This window comes from Staurois parvus, unplaced genomic scaffold (assembly GCF_062004578.1).
Source record: "Staurois parvus isolate SC_StPar_1 unplaced genomic scaffold, SC_StPar_1.0 ptg000652l, whole genome shotgun sequence".
NCBI lineage: Eukaryota > Metazoa > Chordata > Amphibia > Anura > Ranidae > Staurois > Staurois parvus.
Genome location: NW_028318448.1, coordinates 1,922,583 through 1,939,179, shown reverse-complemented (window position 1 = coordinate 1,939,179; position 16,597 = coordinate 1,922,583). Strand labels below are relative to the sequence as shown.

Genomic DNA, 16,597 nt, shown 5'->3' with positions numbered 1-16,597 from the left:
TTGTGATTTACATTAGAAGAAAAACATAATTTCTATTCTTGTAACATACCTTTTATAACATCAAGGCAAATTTGTCTTATGAATTGTTCAGAATGTTCTTTGCCCTTGCAAAATAAACATTTTATTAATACACATATATACACAAAGATAATAATAACAGGAGCTTGATTTACTAAAGGGAAATAGACTGTACACTTTGCAAGGGAATGTTTACTTAACTAAGCGAAAAAAATTAATTTCCCTTGCAATGTGAATATTATTATTATTATTATACAGTATTTATAAAGCGCCAATAGTTCGCTCAGCGCTGTACATTACAAAGGGGGACAGAACATGTGACAGAACAATACCAATACAATGCAAAATATGAGGGGATTGAGGGCCCTGCTCTTTCGAGCTTACAATCTAGGAATTGTAATAGCCTTTTTGCCTTTAGTAACTAAACCCCCAAGTTTCCAAAGTCCACAGTCATAAGCATAGGGCCTAGGTTATTGCAACAGAATAAAAGTTTTTAAACTGCAAAAAAAAAAAAAAAATACTGAATTAATTTTTTTTCATATTCTGCCTACATAACAATTTTTTCATTATGTAGAAAGTGACTATAATTTATTATTTTAAAAAAGGTCCTGCCATATAGGCTTCACAAAATGAGCTCAACACACTCCCTCGAATGTTGGCGTTGTGGGTGCGCACCGGGAGATTTTGCCCATGTGTTTTGGCATTTCTCTGCGTTGTCTGATTTCTGGAAGGAGGTAATATGCTTATGCAATAAGTTGACCTCAGCTCCCCTACAACCTACCATGTCGGTGTGTTTATTAGGTTTGGTTAGCGATCCCCTACCTACTGTAGCTGAACGTACTCTGATTAGCCTGCTTTTGTTCTATGCTAGAAAGGCCATTGCTTTGAATTGGAAAAAACCTGCTCCTCCATCTATTACGCTATGGAAGCAGATAATTAATGCTAATTTACCACTTTATAAGGATATTTATATGCACAGGGGATGCCCCAAAAAATATGATAGAGTATGGTCCAAATGGCTGGCTGAACCCTCCACTGCCTCTGACATGCCAATAACCTGAGTAGTCATTGTAATTTTCAGGCATATTTGTACATTCTCTTGGCCTTAGGGACATCATGCACGATATAACGTACACTAGTATGGGACACTTCACATTCCCACATTTATTCATCTGTTAATAGCGATGGCCATATGGGCATCTAGGATAATCTTTTGATGCAGCCTTTTTGTTTGCAATCTCTCTAGATATATCATTTTGACCTTTCTCCACCCCTGCGAGGGTTGGATACATGTGAACCATTGTTATGTCTATTGTGTGTGTATTTCCTCAATGTGCTAAACAGTTCAATAAAAAGATTTTTAAAAAAATAAGTTCCAAAATTGTACTGTATGTTCTGATTTTACATAACAATTCCAAATCTTTTCTATAATTTACAAAACAATATTGCAATTTTTGAAATTAGTATCTGTAAAACTCTAATTCAGGTAAAATAAAAGTGAGCACAGCCTAATGCAATTTCCACCTTAAGGTATAAGCAAGTTAAATACAAGCTTATAACCAAATGGTCACCATGGGGCTTAAAACAAGCAAGAACATGATTACACAAACTGCTGTATAGATAATGTATATAGTGGATCATAACTAACAAAAACGAGAATAGCAAAATAGGAATAGACACTCTTTGGCCTTGTGGTGGAGCCATATCACCTATTAGAATGATCTATGTCAGTATTTGGAAGCTACAATTGTTATTATGCCACAAATCTACATCTTCTGGATTTCTCTTCAACCTGTCAGGATGGAAAGTCCAGTTTGGATGGTGACTATGACCCTTATGTATACTTAGTAATAATGGCAATTTTCTTTCACAGCAAACAGGATGAAACCTGTAGTGCAGTTAAAAAGCACATTTTGATACAACAGGCCTAGAGTGATTTCCATTGTCTTGCAATTTTGTGCAATGCAAGTCACATCCTAAATCGCTTTAGCGGGAACGGAGCCTCAAAAAAAAATATTATTTTTTGCTACATGGCCCTATTTAGATAATTATAAACCAGTTACTTATTTCCTTAACCACTGTACACACATACAGGCCTTCCTTCCTGTCCTGGTAGCCCAGGGGGTCCTCTGTCACCATTGACTCCTCTAGGACCGGGTGATCCAAGTAAACCAGCAGGACCAGGTTCTCCTCTTGGTCCACTGAATCCCTGGGTTCCTGGTTCTCCAACTTCCCCTTTCTGTAAAGAAAATTATTCCATTTAACTGTAGAAACTCATTTAACCTATAGTCATATATAGCAATTTGCAACATGTTTTTCTGATTTTCTCACTAAAACGAAGTAAACACAGCCTCTGTAGGGAACTTAAACATAACATATTTCTGCATATTGGAATCCATAATTACTATTATTTGCTGAATTTAGTAGACTGGAAATAGTGAAACATAAAATGCTGTATGTGCAAGAACAGTCAATTATACACAGTGGAATCCTCATATCATTGCAAAAGACTCTAAAGGAAGATGTCATTGAAAAATATGTGCTCTATTCCACAATGCAGTACTGATTTTGCAAAATGGTCTGCATGTAAGAATTGATAGATGAAAACCTCACCATTATTCTCAACAGCTAGATAAACTAAAGACATTTTGAAAGTGTCCTGATCTATAGCAAAAATTTAAATCATTGGCTACAAACAAAAAGGTACATTTTGTGATAAAGGAGAGAAACTTGCAAACTGGATGGGTGGCTCTTTTGTAGTTTTGTGATTGTGTGGAATCTAGTGGAACAGGATCTATCACATTGGTAGTTGGAAAAGAGAATTCTACTAAAACCCAAATACCGGGACTACTGCCCTTAATGAATATGATGACTCTGAAAACAGAGTTTTTATATTCTAGAAAGTCAGTGATCCAAATCATACTTCATAATTAACCAAAATGAACAAAATAAATTAAACATTCATTGATAAGATTAATTGGATGTAATAACAAACCATGAGGTTGAATTACTAAAGGTTCACTTTGAAAAGGAGTTTTTACTTTGCAAAGGGAATCCTTGCCCAGTACTGGTGCAATTTTGTGCAACACCAGAGGAGATGAATAAGTTCCCCATGATCTCTTCTGCATCTATAACATAGCTGGTCAACAAGTGTGCACATTTTGTGGAGTCTATGTGGAGTGTAATGAGCTCTCAATAAAATAAAGAGTTGCAACAATTTCTGTGAGACATTAAGGGAGCTGATAACTTCAGATTGGAACTCCTCATCCCACTGAACTCCTGAAACCTGGCCTATATCCTCCTCCCAGCGAGCTGTCAATTTAAAAAGGTACTCTTTAAGAAAGTCAGTTAGTAGCATATTTTAGCATTGAAAGACAAAGCCATTGGCACACAAATTAAAGACTGGAGTTGGGGACTAGACCCAACCACCCACATTCCCCTGATCTCTAATAGCATGCCGCAGTTGGATGTAATAATAATACATATAAGAGAGCAAGGCAATCTTTTTTGCATCACAGAGAATTGAGAGATGTATCACCCCAAATTTTTTCCACCTGGCACCTTGTTGTAGTTTTGCTAGCTCCGCATAGGAATTATTGCTCCATACGGGACTATATTCGATAGACCCCACTACCCTCTGCAACTGTTTCAACTTGTTCCAAATATTTTTAATGAAGTTATACAGTATGTCTGCATTTGCCTAATGGAATAGATTCTTCGTGTGCAAAAGCAAGCATAAGATACTGTAAAATGTGGACAACATTGTTAATTATAAAAAGGCATGGTCAGAAGGTAGGAGTTAGCACACTTGTTTTTAATTTATTCAATTTCAAAAATTTCAAAAATAAATTTTCAGACTTCATAAAGACTGACGTGCATATGTGTCCATAGGTAATTAATTTTTCTCCATACTATGAAATGGCAGTACTACTTTCTAACTCATTATTTTAATGACATCATTTTTATCTATTTAACAATGAGCAGGCACATGGCACCTGCTGCTGCGGCCATTATGTATTAAAGATGATCCTTTGGAGGAGATTTACTAAACTTAGTAACCATAGTAATCAGCTTGTAGGTTTTATTGTCAAAGCTTAACTGAACTGGCTGAAGTTAGAAGCTGACTGGTCACTATGTACAACTGCATCAGATTTTGTGTGCCCCAGTTTTAGTAAATCTCCCCCTAAGTGTCATCAACAGGTGTCAAAAGGCTGTTGCAAAGTTTGTACATGTTTGTACTCCCTGGTTATCTGTGAAGCAGGTATTGCACTGTAAGCAAATGCCAGAGGGTGATCCTGGGAATTGCCTAGGGTGACAGTTGATATTTCTGTTAGAACCAGAGGGAAATGCTAAATCTGAAGGCATAGGGGAGAATAAACAGGCTGGATATCAGTGCTGACGACAAACAAGATTAGTTAAAGAAAAATAGCAGGTCCGCTGGGCAGCAGGAAGAAAGCATAAACAAAAGTATTTCTAAGCAGATGCAGGCAGAAATAGCAGATTACAAGCATAGACTGACAGGCAAATGCTAAGTGGAAGATGAGTTATACGCAGACCCAGGGGCGGACTGACAACTCATGGGGCCCCCGGGCAATAGGGGATCATGGGGCCTCTGTGTCCTTGCCCAAAATAAAAAAAGCCTATGAAAAAGGTGCCAGGGGCATCTCATGGGGCCCCCTACTGACCCCGGGCCCTCGGGCAGTGCCCGAGTTTCCAAATGGTCTGTCTGCCCCTGCGCAGACCTAACATTCATAAATGCAACCTGCCAGGTCAGATACAGACACTGTTGACTGGGTATCCACTGAGTGATCTCCACTCAATGTAAACATTATAGAGTGAGCCAGGTGTGAAGATGCAGCATGACCATGATGCAGTGCTGAATATTATCTAGCAGGTGATAGGTACAAGCAGCTAGACATGGCAGATTAGAACATTTTATAAACAGTGCAATAAGGCTAACTGTTACAGCTGCAAGGATGAAATGGGATACAAGGTCACTTTCATAGCTGTGCGATCCATATGTCACAAGAATGGCTGAACATAATTAAAACCTGGCAGATGAAAATGTTCCCATATATATATTTAATTTGTACTGTTGTCTGTTTGGAGTTTTTGGCTTAAGATCCACTTTATGTTCATGCCCCCCAAAAATGTAGCAGAAAATGTACATGCCCCAAACAGATCCATCCCTTGACACTTACATACAGTGGCAAAGCAACACAGCTAGCAGAGATTTCAAACAAACCTATGGTGTTAGTTGTGCAGCTATTGTAATGGCAACTTTGGGAATTCCAGGAAAACTCCGGAAAACTTTGACCTAGCCAGACTCGTGTCAGCAAGCTAAGTGCCTTGAAAAGGATCTTACATGGTGTATATATCAAAAATTACGTCACAATGCATATATTTTCTCTTTACTGTAGAAAGTGAGCTGATGACCTGGTTCTGCAAACAGATGCTTTTAGAAATATTACAGCTTAAAGGGGAACTCTGCAATATTTGAGTGCTGCCACATTATGACTCAGACTTTAGAATGTTTGTTTCTTTCCTTTCGTGTCTTTATTTTCTTTAAGTGACAGATATATAGTACATGTTATTGCTGGTAATTTTATAAGCTAAAATTACAATGTGATAAAATATATACTTGTGGGTATCAGATTAACCTATATGTGTTTATTTCATCCATGAGAATATTATACTACAGTATATATTAAACATCGTTTTTATGGTTTTTGCACAGTATAACAACAAACATTAGAAGCAACTTTTTTTGTTTCCAGTATTAATGCATACCTCTCCTTTGGCACCAGTCCCTCCTTGTTCGCCCTGGGAAAAAATGCTACAAAGTTAAAATCAGCTTAAAAGATAACATTTTAAAAATAAGCAAAATATTATAAGTGGTCAAAGATTTAGTTGTGTTAGCGGGTTTGCTATAATTTGTGCTGACAAAATAGGAACAGAGCTATCTGTCTCTCTGAATGCAATGCATATTGATTTATCATCAGTACTCAACGACTCAGCAGTTTTCAGGGCTGTCCACAAGTACACATTTTCCAGATTTCCTTTTAGGACTACAACTGTTCGAATTAAAGACTATTTATCTCTCATGTGATTCTGTGTGGACACCTGGAAAACATGTAAAAGCAAAGAACAAGCTGCACTCCTTATACTAGATACTGATATTGTTCAAGAGTTCATAGCATATTAGCTGACATTCTCCTTATAAAGTGCAAAATACATAACCAAAAATAGACTACTTTAAGATAAAAGCACCCACAAATCAAATGTAACCATCAATGGGACAGTAACTGTTTAGGCGACTTTAGTTAGTATCTAGTTTAGTGCAAGCAAAGTCAGATGAAGGTCATCCAGCCTTCAGGGCGAAGATGGCAAAATATGTCCCCCCCCCCCAAGGGAAGGGAAGGGAAGGGTGAGGAAGAGGGTGGATGGAGATTTTGGAGGAGATAGTGTTTGAGATGGAAGGTAGACAGAGGCAAAGTCATCAACTAGGGTACGGATGAGATGGGTAGGAGGGAAGTTATGAATGGGGTCTAAGGTGGGTAGAATGGAGATATAGAGGTGGTATGAGTAGGGATTTGAGTTTGGCGGTGCTGTGATCTTGAACGTAAGGTAGTTGGTAGAGAGGCACAGTGACCAGAAAGGGAGGTGGAGGGGAATAGTTGTGACTGGAGGAGAGAAGGTGAGGTGGTAAGGGAGTCACATTGATTTGGGGAGGTTATAGACTGTAGTAAAAAGGCTCCAGCAACTGAATGTCTTCGGCCACATAGAACTCCCCCTTTTGCAATTTAGCAGCACAGTGCAGAGAGTTTTATTGCAGTAAGCAGCCTACTGAGGGATGGGGGCTCTGCAGCTTGTCCAGCCTCACAAGTTGTATTGATTAAAACTGCATGAGTGTGTGATGGATTTGCTGGCATCAGCAGTGTCGGAATGGGGGTGAGGAACCCAGGCACCAGGCTCAGCTTTTGCTGCTCATAAAAGCAGCAGAGTAAACAAAAGTTATTAAATTGCTTAACAATCCCCAGACGGCAATTTCTGATGGTTCAATAAAATAAAAGTGGCCTGAAGTCTCTGCAGTACAATTTTTAGTTAAAATACATAAACAAGATCTGATCTGTGTCACGCTTAAAAAAAATATATTAAAAAAATGAAGCGGAGTGGTAACAGAATAGACAATTCAAAGCAATAACAACTGCAAGCAAAAATCAAGCAAATTTTTCAGACCTCAATTCCTGGGATACCGAAAGAACCCTGAGTTCCCTTTTGGCCCTTTAAAAAATATACAAATATAATTGGATTTCTTACAAGGGTTTAACATACATCTATTATACAAACATTGCAACATTATATGTCATATTTCTTGTCGTAAAGTCTGCATTAATGCAACAACCTTTTGGTTTCACAAATTATATTTTTAATGGTATTCTTATTTTTTTCCACTCTATGTAATAAGTCTCATGGCCCATTCTTACCTGTGCAATGCAAGGAGTTGTTTTCCTGCTTTTTTTTGTGTTTGTCATGTGACAGCATAGGGCAGCCCATTCACTTGAATGGGCTGCCTTACACGCGCCAAATGCAACAAAGTAGCTTCTGCACTTTTTCTTTAGCAGTGTGCTTGACATGTTTTTGCAATGTGCATTTTGGCACATTTTTCACACTTTTTCTTGCACGTTTCCAGGAACATTGGCAGAAATTAGAGTTTCTGTCCACAATCCCAAACCACCAAGGAGTGAATGCAGTCTCAGAGAAGAATATATTTGTGCTTCTCTTAGAAAAACTGTTACTTTTTTCAACACCCAATTACATTTTTACATTTACAGTGTTACATTTTTACTATGGTGCAATAGTAAACATTAAAAATTTTTTTTTTTTTGTTATCGGTGGATGCATTTTTTTATATATTTACTTACATTTATATAATAAATAGCAAAATAATTGTATAGTTTATGCTGCTGGGGAGAATATTAACCTGTAACACAGAGGTGGATTGTTGAAAAAAGTAACAAAGAAAATTGAAGCTAAAAGGAAGGGGTTACTAAAACAATCAATCAGATTTCTTGTTTCCTCTTTCTCATGAAAAATTCTAATTGTTTGCTATATGTCACATCTTTACTTTTCCTTCTTTTTTTCTTACCTCGCTTTCCTAACTCAACCAAATATTTGAAAGGTTTAAAGTGTATCTAAAACCCAAACTTTAAGTTTTCGATAGAGTGCTGGCACAGTTAGAACCCCTGTTAGAATGATTTTGCTGTCTGTGCCACAAGTAGGAAATATGTGCACTTTCTATTTGTCATAGGGACCATTGTCAACCATTGTTTCATACTGAAACTGAGGAAAAAATCCAAAATTAGAAGTTTCACTGAAACAGGAACAAAGAGGAAATCCTCTGGTGGTCTGTTTCTTAGTTTAGTATTTATAGGACAAGATGTGAAGAGAAATCACCCCAGTGGGACACAGATTACAAAAAAGACTGATGGGGTTTTAACTAATCCCTATGTGTGGATTTAATGATTATTTGTAATAGTCAATCCAATAGTTTGTCTGCACAACCCATCAAAAAGCATTTCAAGGTACTTAGTATCTTCAACACAGATTGCAAGATTTTCCATTATACTGTACAAGAAAGTTTTGTAAAATTGTTAGTAAGTGTAGCCTATCTGCATTAACAATCTTTTCATTACACAGACCTTCAGTGGTACAAAAAAAACTTATGTTTTAATTGTATAGGTAAGCATTTGTGATAGTGAGATGCAAGTAATTGCTTGATATTGCTTCTGAATGACAGACATCATTCATCTGTATCAATACGAGACTGTCACTCATAGACAGTTCAGGTCATCACTGAAATGAGTATTTTTTACATGTTGATGTCTGCTGTAGTGCTAAATGAATCCTAAATATGTGTCTTTATTAATTAATTAATTAATTTATTTATTTATTTATGTCAGAAAAAGCATGAAAATAATTTGTACTGTTAGAGTATAGCCTTGTCACTGCAGGGAAAAATGAGAATGCGGGAAAATAGGACATTCAAACTACAACTTACTGAATTACGAAAGCATCAATTAAAAAAATATTGTATCAGCTTTTCAGATGCATTTATTATATTAACAAACTGTACATGCATACGCATATATCTGCATATATCAGTTTTAATTGTGTATACATATTACAAGTATTACTACTAACAAATTGTTGAAAAAATGCACCTGGCTCCCTTTTTCACCTTGATTTCCTTTGTCACCCTGAAAAAAATAAAGTAAAAAACATTATTTATAGCTGTCTACTCTCACCATAGTTCTGTGCTTGAGAAACTTTGGATTTCAATGTTTCACTCTACATTTTCCAGGAGAGCAGATGGACAAGTAAGTAAAACCAATTTTACTGCCCTCTAGATTAAACAACAGCCCCACTGCATAGGAGGAGTTTACTTTTTCCAGAGTTGGGCTTTAAAAGGAACCCATGAGAACAGAAATATCAGTCATCTTCTGACTGTTTGAAAGATACCAATTCCAAGGCTGTCATTATCATCCCGGATTCTCTACTCAGTAAGTAACTGACCTGGAACAAGCATGAAGTTTAGACTTTTCAGACTTCACTGGCTTCTTGTTAAAGATCAGAAGCTTATTAGGCAATATACCCAGAATAAGAATGACAATCCCAAAGCATTCTCTTTTCAAAACAAGTCCATAATGTTGGCTCACTAATTGTCATTCTTGCAGCTTCACTTTAAGCTAAGCCCACTTCTTTAACCACTTGCCCTCCTGAGGATTTACCCCCATTCTTGACCAGGCCATTTTTTGCATTATGGTGCTGCATTACTTTAACTGACAATTGCACGGTCATGCAATGCTGCACCCAGGGGTGGACTGACAACTCAAGGGGCCCCCGGGCAATAGGGGATCATGGGGCCCCTGTGTCCTTGCCTAAAATAAAAAAAGCCTATGAAAAAGGTACCAGGGGCATCTCATGGGGCCCCCTACTGACCCCGGGCCCTCGGGCAGTGCCCGAGATTCCAAATGGTCAGTCCAACCCTGGCTGCACCCAAATGAGATTTACGTCCTTTTTTTTCTCCACACAAATTGAGCTTTCTTTTTGGTGGTATTTGATTGTCTGTGCATTATTTTTTTTGAGCTATAAGCAAAAAAAGACCGACAATTTTGAGAAAAAAAACATTTTGCACTTTTGCTATTAAATAAAAATAAAATAAATTAAATTAAAAATATAAAAAAAAGATTAATTTGATTTGTCATCACTAAGATTACAGATCCCAATATAATAAATATTGTTTACACTAACCAACAATGAAAAAGATGTATTTAGATATTTACCTTGGCACCTATAAGACCTGGTATACCTGTGTACCCTTGTGGGCCTATAAGGCCAATTTCTCCTTTCTCTCCCTGTCAGAGAAAATGTATATCATAACAGAGAAAACTTATTATGCATCAAAGTCATTATTATTTACTGCAACCTACCTAATGTATCTTAAAAGACATCTCAGTCCATTGTAAACCTGACCAGTTTTGAAATCATAGAATCGTAGATGCAAGGTTTTTTGCCTTGTACTACAGCTTCAGAGGTCCTCCTACGCAATGCTAGCACATGGCACAGATTTTTACAACTACCTACTAATCAACCCCCATGTCCTTTTGTCATTATTCTGGAGTGGGTGGACAGTATTTATGGTGGTACCTGCTTGTTGATACAGTTACTTGGTGCTCGAGGCCTAAAAGACTGAGCAGGGGTAATGTCACCCCACAGATGTGGGTGGACAGTGTATATGGTGGTACCTGGTGGTTGGTACATCTGCTTGGTGCTTGAGTCCTGAAAGACTGAGCAGGTGGTTTGATTAAAGTTTTAATAGTGGTATTGCTCTGTATTTTTAATGTTAAAGGTGTGGTACAACAAAGGTTATCATATTTGTTTTAAACGCAAAATCAAAGAGCAGCAGCCATAATTTTCCACACTTCAGTTTTATGGCTTTTTTATTAACATAATTGGTCAGATGGTATGGTGTTGGTGGAACTGGGGTGGTTGTTTGTTGAGCTATACAATCCCATGTGCAACAGGTATTCCTATGCACACCTACTGCACACTCCTTGTGATTCCTCATATAAAAAATTTAGTGTCAGTGATAATTTCCACAAAGATATTCACCACAGTCACCAAGTTGCAGTACTTATGCCACGGGTTTAGAGAAAATCCAACCACCACATGGTGCTGTGAAATTTGTCTGCACTGGAATACACTGAAAAATGTAATGAATATTCTAATTGTAGCAGAGCTGCAATGTTTCCTAAATAGCATTAGTAATTCCCTGTCTGATTTCACTTGTAGACTGGAGTTGAAAATATCTGTTAGAATAACACAATGACATAATAATTCATAGAAATAACTGACTTGATCACACCCAGGAAAACACCACAATTGTCAAGAATGCCAGCTTTTCTAAAATTGCACTCTGTTAAAACAGTTTTTATTGATTTAACATAGATAAAATAGTTTTTTGACCTAAAAAAATTAATTTTTTAAAATTATAGTCTATGAGAAACCTTCACAAAAGTGGCAAAGGTGGTCTGTGTTATGTGTCGCAGTTGACAATGCATTATCCAAGGACACAACAATGCTAGCATATGAATACACAAGCTATATTATGTAGGAGTAGAAGCGTATGCTATGTGCTGGTTCAGTGAAGTGCTTTTGGTACCACTAAGCCCACCTTACCATAACTGGTTGGGTTGTACTTTCTGAATGCATTTAGTAAAGCTTCAAAAATGAAGGTGGAAGGTTTGAAATGTGCCAGAAAGTATTATCTACAACACTTTGCTTACATGACATTATATAGTTTATATATATATATCACCATCTGTATAATAAATAAAAACAGTACTGAAATAAATATGAAAGGCTGCCATTTCCTGAACTCCTGAAAATTCTGAGGGCCTGGCTGACTCTGCATTCAATTTTATTTGTGTCACTGACTTGGAAAAAGCATGCAATCACTTCAGTCAGAAGGTTCTTAGAATAAAAACTCTACTTCACCAATTTTCAAAGTGAAAATTCACATTGTTAAAGTGGTTGTAAACCTCAGATATGAAATATGAACAAAGCATATCCCTCTACAGTGTGTACTTAGCTCAATTAGGAGCAATAAATATCACTTTTGACTGCTGCTTCACTCCTCTGTTATCAGCATGAATAACTTCTGACAAGTTATCCTGACACCAAGAGAAAAATGGTGACAGGGGATGGACCTCCAGCAGATTGACAGCCTCAGCTCTGTTACTATGTGCTCTGTGGAGGGGGCATGGCACAGAGAGAAGAGAGATCAGAATTGAACACCTCCATATTTATTCCTAATAGGCTCACTTTAAACGGTATTGAATTATTTGTCAAGGCCTTAGGGCCTTTTCCCCACTTATATGAATAAATATAATTGTTGCTACTTTTGATGTGCACAAATGTAAATTATGTTAAAGCAAATAAAGACACTCATGTATGCAATGATTTTTAACTTACCTTTGCTCCTGATAAACCTTGTTTGCCTTGTACTCCAGAATCTCCTCTATTTCCCTAAAAGGAAATCTGATTATTTTCATCTATATAACTGTTAAATTCATTTTGAAATGTCATATAAAATTACATAGTTAAACTTGTAGCAGTAAGTTGACTAAAGGTATTACCTTTTGTCCAGGTATTCCTGGTATTCCAGGTAAGCCTTCTGGTCCAGGTATTCCCTAAATTATAGCAATAAAAGATGAGTTTAAGTCACCATGCAAAATCCCATATGATGTTAGATGGTTCTACAAATAACACTTAGCTGCAAAAAACCTAAAATGGAATAAAAATACTTTTTTTTAAGAACAGCTCTCTGCTGTGTATCATCTTCCAGATACAATGGTTCTGACAGGGTTCTATTGTATTTTATGATTACATTAGCCAGTCTATATTTTAACAACAGGTGGCAATCTAAGTAAATTTAGAACTGCAGGTCACAGTCCTGGGAAAAGTCAGGGGATAGGAGAGGGGTAGGCCTATTCAATGAACTGTTTAAGGAGTGATGGGCAGCAAACAACTGCAACCATTCAAAAGTCACCTAAAATCAGACCTGCACAAGGCTGATTTTTTCTTTACAAAACAGGGGTGCTTTATTGTGGTCAGAAGCAAATACAGAGGCATAGACCATAACATATTGATATGGTTCAGTGGCAGTGCAATACAAATTCAAAGGATACTTGCAACAGTAAATAAGCTGGTTCAAAAATCAATGCAGAAGGAGTTGGTTAAATAATGACTTGCACAAGGCTGATTCTGGTTGCTTAGTATATTTTGCATCTAGGGCTGTGCTATTTGTAATTTTTTATTGAATAAGTCTGATAGTGGCCCCAAGGGTAAATGCCCTTAAAATATTATGCTGCTAACTCTAGTCAGAATGTTTTCTTTAATTTGGGATAGAGTTTACATTTTTGTCAAGTTTTTGGTTTTGTCTCTGACCCCATCTCCATAATAAGCACATAGTTGCTAATAAACACCTGACAAAGGCTTTAAACTTTACCCATGTTACCCAAAACTAAATAAACAATTGTGCCTGGAGTTGGGATTTTCTAATTGCCCTGTTTTATTAAGCTATTCCTCCAACTCAGTATGTACTGATAACTAAATGGCTATTTCCTTCTTTTAAGTAATATCTATTATAATCTTAAATAAAACTGTTTTCAGCATATTCACTGATAACAAGCAGATGTGAGACATTCATGGACAAGCAACCTAGACTAATTGATGTGGTTTACAGTACTTCAGCTCGAAGTCACACATGTTTTTAATTTAGAAGAAGGGGAAGGAGAAAAAGAGAGGCCAAACTGCCAATGGTGTAGCAGGATTTATTCAACAGTGTATTTTAAAATACAATAAAATTGCACTCACAAACGTCGCTTAAAACAGACATATAACCAGCTCCAGGAATGGTTTTACAGGTAGAGGCCACTGACATTTTTTTCCCTACTCATCTTTTCTGACTGTTTTTCACTAGTTTTGCATTTGGCCTGAGGTCAGTGTCACTACTGGTGGAATGAGGCAATACCTGGACCCTACAGAGGTTGCACAGACAGTCCAACTCCTCCAGGATGGCACATCAATACGTGACATTACCAGAAGGTTTGCTGTGTCTCCCAGCACAATCTCAAGAGCATGGAGGAGATTCCAGGAGACAGGTAGTTACTCTAGGAGAGCTGGAAAGAGCAGTAGAAGGTCCTTAACCCATCATCAGGACCAGTATCTGTTCCTTTGTGCAAGGAGGAGCAGGATGATCACCGCCAGAGCCCTACAAAATTACCTCCAGCACGCCAATGGTGTAAATGTCTCTGACCAAACAATCAGAAACACACTTCATGAGGGTGGCCTGAGGGCCCGACATCGTCTAGTGGGCCCTCTTCTCACTGCCCAGCACCATAGAGCTCGATTGGCATTGCCATTGAACCACCAGAATTGGCAGGTCCACCACTGGCACCCTGTGCTTTTCACAGATGAGAGCAGGTTCACCCTGAGCACATGTGACAGATGTGAAAGGGTCTGGAGAAGCCATAGAGATGTTATGCTGCTTGTAACATCGTTCAGCATCACCGTTTTAGTGGGGGGTCAGTGAAGGTGGGGGAAGGCATATCCATGGAAAGATACACAGACCTCTACAGCATGCTCCAACATTGTCAGGCATGTATACAAGCACGTGGGGGCCACACAAACTACTGAGTACCATTTTGAGTTGCTGCAATTAAATTTCAGCCAAATGGACAAGCCTGATGCATCATTTTTTCACTTTGATTTCAGTCCTCTGTAGATTGATAATTTTCCCCATTGAGATCTGATGTGTTTTCAAAGTGTTCCTTTAATTTCTTTGAACAGTGTATATATATATATATATATATATATATATATATATATTGTATATACAGAATACACACACACTTTTTTTTGGGCTTTCCTTTAATGCATCTTCCAGAGACACTCTTTGTTAAGACATCTATAAACACTTTAGTTGTGTCTCTTTAGAACCTAGCCTGTTACTTCCAAGAATAATTTGGAATAGAAAACATTTATTCCAAAGTCAAAATTTCCAAAAGGGAATTCCCCATGTCTTGTTCCATCTGGAGTTAATGTAGTTATTCATATTGCTATTTCAATCTACTTTTCCTATCCAACAATAGCAACAGATGCTAAAAAAGGGTATAGGATACTTAGAGCTTCAGTTGTCCTAATTAAAGTACAATGATATGAAAATGTAACAGCACTGAATAAATTAAAATTGACAAGCTATGAAATCATTAAAATGCATTATAGCTAAACTCCAGAAACTACAAAAACATTAATTTAAGTATATTCCTCAATAGCCACATAGGCTATAAACCCTTTTTGTGTACACTATGTGCCTTTGCAAACCCAGCTATTACCTTGTAAATGATACAAAGAAAAACAAACAGAGGGAGCACCAGCCTAGTGCATTATCGTAAAAAATTGATTGGAAGGATAAAAAGTAAGTATAGTGCTCACAATAGGCAAACAGGTCAAAGGCACATCACTATAAACAGCGGTGTCCAATCCACATTGCATATAAGTAAAAAAAATGGAACCCTGGACTTCCAACAGGCTAACGCGTTTCAAGGTCTAAACCTCTTCCTCAGAGCCACCAGACCGCTATTTAGTGTGATGTGATGGCACACTCTGAAAACCCATCTCTTCAGGGAAGCCTACCCTGCCCTCAGCTAATTACTGAACTCCTCCACTCTTCCTACCACTCCATCCCCCACAGCTATTTCCTCCTGTACCACTATCCCCTCCCTCCTAGATTGTAAGCTCCAAGGAGCAGGGCCCTTGAACCCCTCGTGTATTGAATTGTATTGTTACTGTACTGTCTTATGTACTGTCTCCCACTACAATGTACAGCGCTGAGCAAACTGTTGGCGCTATATAAATCCTGTATAATAATAAAAAATAATAATGTGCCTTTGACCTGTTTGCCTATTGTGAGTACAATACTTACTTTTTATCCTTCCAATAAATGTTTTATTATAATGCTCTAGGCTGGTGCAGACTCTGTTTTTCTTTGTATCCAGTGACACTGGACTACCCTGGTCCGTTGAGGGCAGCAAGGAGTGCATTTTCCAGGATATTTGTGATGTTACCATAACCCTGGCCGAGTCCATCCCGAGTACAGAGTTTGCTGTATTACCTTGTAAAAGTAGTAGTGATATCATCACTATGATGCATATAATCTGTGCAGACAGCAGAGCCATGGAAGGGACCAACAGGCTCATCCACTGCAGACTGCCAGTGGAAAACTAAAGTAGAGAGCCAATGCATGACCAGTCACCCTGTGCAGGGATTGAGAGCAGGAATGTCTGGTCTTAGTACAGGTAGCTCCTGCACAGAGGCAAAGACTAACACTGGATTACTGCCCAGACCTAGAAGACCTACACATAGCACACCAAGATTCAAGAAGAAAACATATCTCCTCTATTTAGACAATATTTGATTAGACCTGAGTTCATTGGTAATTACAAAAATTCTC

General features: G+C 37.7%; 1 protein-coding gene across 1 annotated transcript in view; it reads right to left on the bottom strand.

The window, feature by feature from the left end:
• The window catches only part of COL21A1 (collagen type XXI alpha 1 chain), a 276,488-nt gene that overhangs the window by 14,722 nt on the left and 245,169 nt on the right, over window positions 1-16,597 (bottom strand). Inside the window, exons 20-27 of the mRNA XM_089694136.1 lie at window positions 12,720-12,773; window positions 12,556-12,609; window positions 10,365-10,436; window positions 9,243-9,278; window positions 7,258-7,302; window positions 5,809-5,841; window positions 2,111-2,257; window positions 50-104 (exon numbers count right to left, since the gene is read on the bottom strand). Coding sequence (XP_089550262.1) covers window positions 50-104; window positions 2,111-2,257; window positions 5,809-5,841; window positions 7,258-7,302; window positions 9,243-9,278; window positions 10,365-10,436; window positions 12,556-12,609; window positions 12,720-12,773 — 496 coding nt within the window. The remainder of the gene's footprint in view (window positions 1-49; window positions 105-2,110; window positions 2,258-5,808; window positions 5,842-7,257; window positions 7,303-9,242; window positions 9,279-10,364; window positions 10,437-12,555; window positions 12,610-12,719; window positions 12,774-16,597) is intronic.